Source organism: Nanorana parkeri, unplaced genomic scaffold (assembly GCF_000935625.1).
Source record: "Nanorana parkeri isolate BGI_ZX_2015 unplaced genomic scaffold, ASM93562v1 scaffold67, whole genome shotgun sequence".
NCBI classification, from domain to species: domain Eukaryota; kingdom Metazoa; phylum Chordata; class Amphibia; order Anura; family Dicroglossidae; genus Nanorana; species Nanorana parkeri.
In genome coordinates, this window is record NW_017306335.1 from 723361 (window position 1) to 730590 (window position 7230).

The 7230-nt window shown below is 43.5% G+C and overlaps 1 protein-coding gene across 1 annotated transcript in view; it reads right to left on the reverse strand.

Moving 5' to 3' along the window:
• WNK1 (WNK lysine deficient protein kinase 1) overlaps positions 1–7230 on the reverse strand; it is a 150571-nt gene that overhangs the window by 67070 nt on the left and 76271 nt on the right. The window contains exon 5 of the mRNA XM_018576418.1: positions 6284–6441. Within this exon, the coding sequence (XP_018431920.1) occupies positions 6284–6441 (158 nt within the window). The remainder of the gene's footprint in view (positions 1–6283; positions 6442–7230) is intronic.

The following is a 7230-nucleotide window of genomic DNA, read 5'->3' on the forward strand; positions in this document are numbered from 1 at the left end:
GCTAATACCGCTACTGCATTAAGCCCCCCCTCCCTGTATAAAATTCACTCATCAGACTTTGGGTGCAGTGGCATATGACATGCCGGAGCCTAGGACTCCCCCACGGCTCTGCAATGCCTATTGACGCTCTGATCCGAGGTCCAAAGGGCAGCAGGTGGGATCAGGAGTGAATGGTACATTGGAGTCGAAAACAACCAGTTGCCAACCCCTGCTTTAAAAGAAGCCAATTCCTCTGAATCTGTTAGGACCAATAACCCATTGCTAAGTAACTACTCAAACACTATGAGGGGAATTTATCAAACCTGGAGCAGCTGTGCATGGCAACCAATCAGCTTCTCTTTTTCATTTTTAACTCTTCACTGAACAAGCTGAAGAGAGGTGATTGGTTCCTGTGCACAGCTGCTCCAGTTTTGATAAATTCCCCCAATATATAGATTTTTTTTTAATGGCACGGCAGCACAGGCTACTGCACACTGCGGAGTGCGATTACTAGCATTTACACGCTACAGTGTACATGGACCACAGTTCCCATACTTCAGTCCCTCACATAATGTTTAATTTAAAGTGCGATGAGACAGGCAGCAGTTAAACATTTCAATACTTTAATATGGAAAGCTATTCATAGAATTGTTACAACAAAGCAATTTAGTTTTTCTAGAACTAAAGGCTCGTACCTACTTGCCCTCCATAAAGAACAGTGGAACAAGATTCACAAGAATTTTGGGCTTTCAGGACAAAATGTACAACAGAAGGGTAACAAGTCACAGGTAATACTCCACCTACATCTGAAGGGTACACATTAAATACTTCTTGACTTCCTGGGATTACAGCTTTGTCCTCTAACACTTTTCCTGGAATCGGTTTACCTGTTGATAGCTCCTCATGTTGTATAATAAATGTATGGTTTGTACAATGCTGAATTGCAATAATCTGCCCAGAATTACCCCGACTGATTGATTTTCAATGATGGAAAAGGTCCTGCTTTTACAAAACTGGCTAGCTGTAGTAAAAATCTTTCAGCATCTCTGGGCTTCACATGACAAAGTACAGTTTAACCCATTCGCTGCCAGGGCCTTCCTATTTTTTGCACCCATTTATATACTATGACCCTATCCATCTATACTCTAAAATACCTCTCGTTCTTTAGCTCCATCATCTTCAGGCCTCCTTAGAGCCTCTCCCATCCTCTGGGACTCCTGACTATGTCCATCTATCTTGTACTCTGCCTTTAGAAGGTCCCTGAAAACTCATTCCTTCAGGAAAGCCTATCCCACCATAACCTAACAACTGAACTTTTACTTTCTCCATGAACCCATCCCCAGTTAACTTATACCCCTTGTTTCGCTCAGATTGTAAGCTCTCATGAGCAGGGCCTACTAACCCTTTTGTGGTGAATTGTATTGTCTCCCTTTATACTGGAAAGCGCCGTGCTATATAAATCCCGTATAATAATAATAATAATTTGTTTTAAGAGTGCCTTGATGTAGGCATGGTTTTCAGAAGCGTGAAATAGAGACATTGCTTTTTAAATATTAGAAATGGGTATAAGCTAGGTCCCCTTTACTGGCTATCAGAACACTGGGGAAGTCTGTATTTTGACCCACCACTAATGTTATATCCAAGATACTTTATAACATGCTGCAATGCTGCATTTCTTAAATTAACCAAGGCCAGTAGTGTCCCCTAATGTTTTCTTTATTCAGAGGAGCATGGCATTTAAAAACAAGCAAAAATTCAGACCTACTCAGCCATGAGGCTGCTGGTTCTACAGACGGCAACTACAGACTGAATTTGCAGGCCCAGGTCACAAGATACAATGGCACAGGACATGGATTTCTCAGGCATATCTCCACGTCACCTGATTCAATGCATTCCAAGCTTATATGTGACAAAGCTAGCACAGGACCTTATAAATGATAAACTAATTTTGTGTCAGACAGAAACCAAAACTGATGGTTGCACACACTATATAATGCGGTGGAAGATTGATAGTGGATTCTGAGTGGCTCACCATCAGTCACAGAGGTTGCCTGGGTGCTATTAGCTAGTGCAACAAGGTGAACAGACCTACATCTAAAAGGAAAACTTTACTGAACAGCACTTAGGCAACCAAGCAGAACCGCTAGCTCACTGCCTGACCCTCATGCTTAAAGGAGAACTATGGGGTTAGGGCTTTTCCCCATAGTTCTCCTAAGGGTAACGGGAGGACACAAAACAGCGTCCTCCCGTCACCAAAGCTCAGTATACTGCGAGCTACAGCTCGCAGTATACTGAGACGCCCAGCTGCGTGAGTGACAGCTGGCTCTGCCTATCTAGAGGCAGAGCCAGCTGTACCCACCCCCTCCCCCATCCGTTCCGCCAGACAGCGCTGGAGGATCAGACAGGGGAGGGGGGAATCCAGTGCCTCCCCTGTCACGGCTCTCTGCCGGCACAGGATCGAGAAGTGAGCGAGCGCCGGTATGTGTTCGCTCACTTCCCGATCTACTGAGCCAACCTGCGAGTTTCATTGTCACAGGTCGGCTCAGATTATGAGGCTGAGTGAAAATCACTCACCTCATAATTCTCCTTTAAAGCAAAGTTCCAGCTAAAAGAATAATAATTAAAAAAAGAATGGTTAAAGTTCAGCTCTGTTGTAAATGCTTCTGCGTCACTGACCCCATATAAGCATTCAGATCAGGAATTCTGACTTTACCTTCCTATATTCTATTTCAGGTCAGTGCCTCAGAAACCGCTAAAACCAGGGACAGTCCTGCATACAGTATTCTTGGATGAAAGTCAGCAACTGCAGGTCATGCCAATACGGACTCCACCTTCTGTACTCGCAGAGCTACTTTGAAGGACAGTTAAGGAGGAAAGTCACAGCCTGTCCTGCTTTCTGTGACTTTAGAATGAACGGAAATGTACAAATAGATCATGAGTGATACATGTAGCTGTTTGGATGGGGTTCCACTTTAACTTTCCATTTTATCTTCAAACAAGGGAGGGCACAGAGTGTGAGAACTGAACTGCAGGTGGATGAAAGCGGGTGAACAACGTGCTCTGGTACTGAGAGTTCTTTTCTGGGCCTGTACAAAATAATCTGTGTAACTGTTTAACACACATTTATGGAAGCCTGGGGGTTATTGGCAAAAACTCCCTTCTCCACTCATGAATGGAATGCGGGTCACGTGTGAATCTCATGTGACTGCAATAGGACAAGCCAACAAACAGCAAGCTACACTAGTGTCCGTCACTTCATAATATTTACTTTACAGAAAAGATCTTAGCGTATCATTAAAATGTGCAAATAGGATTGTGTCCCAATATTACTATAAAGAATTGTGAAAGTTTGGTTGCATCTAAAATCATTCAATGCTTCGCTGTTTTGGAATGCCCACAGTGACCTCCAACAGGATTCATGGCAGGAAGTCAGCTGGTTGCACGAGAAAAAAAAACAATTAAGCCCTGGATTTATATTTCTCTTTTTTTCAGGGGAAAACCAGATCTGAAGGGTACCACCTTCACAGACAGAAACAGAGGAGCCTACAAAACAAAGGTGTGTCGGGTTTTATCATTGTCTGTTCTGTTGCATCGCATTGGATCCCCAGAACAACGATTAGCTTCAAGCCAAACTTCAGATTGGGTGGACTTCCACCACTGGAGCTCCCCATGAGACTTATTTATTTCTGTATATGTACCTTTATTGGCGCTTTCTTCAGCCCATGGCACCTAGGGGTCATCCTTCCTCGTCTGTTGCAGCAGTGGGTTGTTCTTGTCGCACAGAACATTACCTCGTAATGACACAAGCACTGTGCTTCATATCATTCTCCCATGAGCCCAGGTTGGCTTAATAACATACACCCAGGGGGGCATATGCTCCCCAAAAATGAGTTGAAGGTCGTTGAGCACCATTTAACCTGCATCAGTTTTTTCTTATATATCCATAATACTTCTACAGTAGACAAAAACACTAATGTCTCATCCGGCTTTGCAAGTAAGGGAAATATTTTGGTACGACACTGCATTTTATAGACGTGTCATTACTATCTACAGCTATGAGGTGATTCTCATCCCCCTCCTGGCCAGTAAAAGGTCAGATTCAGAAATTTTATTTTTATGGTGTATGCAGTCATGCCTGGGTCAACCAATTTCCAGGCCATCTTACACCAAAAAAAACACATGTCTGTGGACAGCCTTACAACTATACAGGCAGCAAAGCGTGTGCATGGAAACAGCAGCAGTGTGATAACATCTTTCTGTTAATGAACAATGCCGCTGCTTCCTCTTACCACACAAGGCAGCCTATAAATAGACAAAGAAAGCAAGGACGAAACTGCTGCCACCTACTGGAGTATTAATAGATTGTCAGATAACCAGCAGACACAAATGGCAGCAGGCCAAGGCCCTTATAACCTGTAACACCATGGAGTAAGCTAAATAGCACTTCCACAGATTTGCTTTCAGCTACTATCACACTCAAGTAATGACTCTTTACTGACAAAGTAACCCTTGTCTGAAAACAATACAAAGCAATATGTTTGACATTTCAGAATGCTAGAGTCACAACAACTAATCGGCATAATCGATTGAAAAAGTGGTCAACCTTTTCAATCATCGATTAATCGTCTTCCAATTAGTTGGCCCTGTTCACAGCTCCACACACGCTGCAGGGCCGCACCTCCTCCCCACCTCACGCTCACCGCTGCCAGACCCGCCCGCATCCACGCTCCACATGCCGCACCTCCTGCCTCACCACCCGACCAACATCCACGATCGGCACAGGGACGCAGGGAGGAAGTAAGGAGGAGGAGCAGGTGTGGGAGGATGACAGCCGCCGATAGACAGGTCCGATCTCAGAAGCAAGTTGCTGGAAGACTGCTCAGGTAAGCCTGCACTTTCCCCCACATGGTGCTCTATAATGTATTGCTGGGATATTGGGATTTGTAGTCCTCTATAGCTGATGGTACATTGTGCTTGTATTTCTATATAGCTGGTGGTATTCTGCATTGCGCTATATAGAGGACTACAAATCCCAGCAATACATTATACAGCGCAATGCGGAATACCACCATCTATAGAGGACTACAAAACCCAGTAATAGTACATTATACAGTGGTGCAATGCCGAATACCACTAGCTATAGGGGGACTGGAAAAACCCTGCAATGTAATAATGTACTATTGCTGGGATTTGTTGTATTCCTATATAGCTGCTGGTGTTTTGCATTGTGCTTTATAATGTACTATTGCTGGGTTTTGTAGTCCTCTATAGCCGGTGCCATTCTGCATTCATTGCTCTATAATTTTACACTTTTAATTTCACTATATTGCACAACACAATTTTTTTTTCTTTTTTTACTTCCACCGCTCCAAGCTTGCTCCTGTGATGGACTACAACCTCAATACAAACTAGTAGTCCCATTACTGGAGCCATTTTTAAAAAATTTATTTTATTTTACCCGATTAATCGAACTTAATAATCAGCTAACTAATCGATTTTGAAAATAATCGTTAGCTGCAGCTCTATTCCTTACATTCCATGTATAGTTTTTCTAGACAACAGAGTGTATGGTGACAAGTGTCAGTCAGTGCAGTAAGCAAAAAGCCTAAAAACTGGCCATACACCTATAGATTATCTGCATATTTTCTATGCTCAGATGGAAAAAGTGCAACAGATTCCTCCATCTACACTAAACTGTGTGGATGGAGGAATCTCCCATTGGGCCAAGTATCTTCTAGTCGGCCCCGCTGGCTCTCAAAATACCTGAACACTCTGATTGGATGCAGGCATTGCTCAGGCAGACTAGCAAGATACTGAAGCTTGGTCCAGTGGGAGATTCCTCCATCCACACAGTTTAGCGTAGATGGAGGAATCTGTTGCATTTTTTCCTTCTGACCACAGAAAATCTGCAGATAATCTATAGGTGCATGGCCAGCTTTACAGAGACCCTGAAATTGAGGACTTCCTAATCAAATAGTGTCTAGCTGTCTATACTTCTGAGTCAATTACTGAACTACTGATCTGCATAGTTCGGAGACACAATATATCAGTGTGAAGAACAACATATAAAAACACAGTAATAAAATAAATGCCATGTGTATGTTATTACCTGTATCTGGTTGAATCCAAGTAAAAAAAACATGAAAAACACTACTTTAATGCAATATACTAAGTATCATAATAAGAGAACGACTGAGCACGAAGGACAGATATTTTGGAATATTTATTCCTTCTATTTTTTCTTACGAACCACTCAGTGGGACCATCTCTGTCGATGTGGCAGAAGCAGTGAGAAGACACTTACACTTGTGACACGGCGGTAGATCTGCGCAGCATTTTGGCACTCGGAGTAAGGGTATTCAGAAGTGGCCATCTCAAGCATGCACATCCCAAAAGCATACACGTCTACCGATTCATCGTATTTCTCCTCATACATCTCTGGCGCCATGAACTCAGGGGTACCTTAAATTAAAAGAACGGTTCAGAGACTCTAAATTTTCTGATATCGAGCAGGATGCTGGAGGCGCTACTCACCGCGACAGAGTTCGGGGCGGGTGACCTGTGAGACAGAGAGCGGGGGCAAAGAAAAAAAGGAGGAGAGCTTCTTAGTCAGACTGTAAAGAAAATGTGATTAAAAAGTCTTCCATTGCAAGGCATCGGATTTGGGGGAGGTTGGGATAAATTGGCTGCGGAGTACATCAAGGCTAAACTATGGTAGCACAACAACCATATCTTTCTTGGGATAGGCTGAATTGATCATTTTCTTCCATCGCCAAGTAAATGGAGAGATGCAATGAGCTGTCTTGCCCGTTACCTGCTACAGCATCTACAAAACAGCAATATAAAAAAAGGCTCATTCTAATAATGGCACATACCTGGAAGACGACATCGCCACCTGCTGTTGGAAGGAAGGACTAGTTAGTCAGACTAGCTTGATGCACAACTTTCCATTCACCTGGATGGGCCGGAGTCGGAGGGGGTTGAAACCTTGCAATGGAAAACTGCCACGCGTCCAGCTAGCACAGATCATGGAAATTCAAAATGGTTTTCTGCAAAAGCCCACTCACCAGATACCTTCTCTTCACATACTTACGGTGTGAACTGCAGTACACACTAATGGCCTACTGCAGCCAACATGGTGAGCCATGGCCTACAGGCAGAAAAACACTCAGAAATACAGAGAAGTAGTCAGGATGAGCTGTATAACCAAGGGTGCTGCTGCTGTTTCCTATGTGTTATAAATGGAAGAGG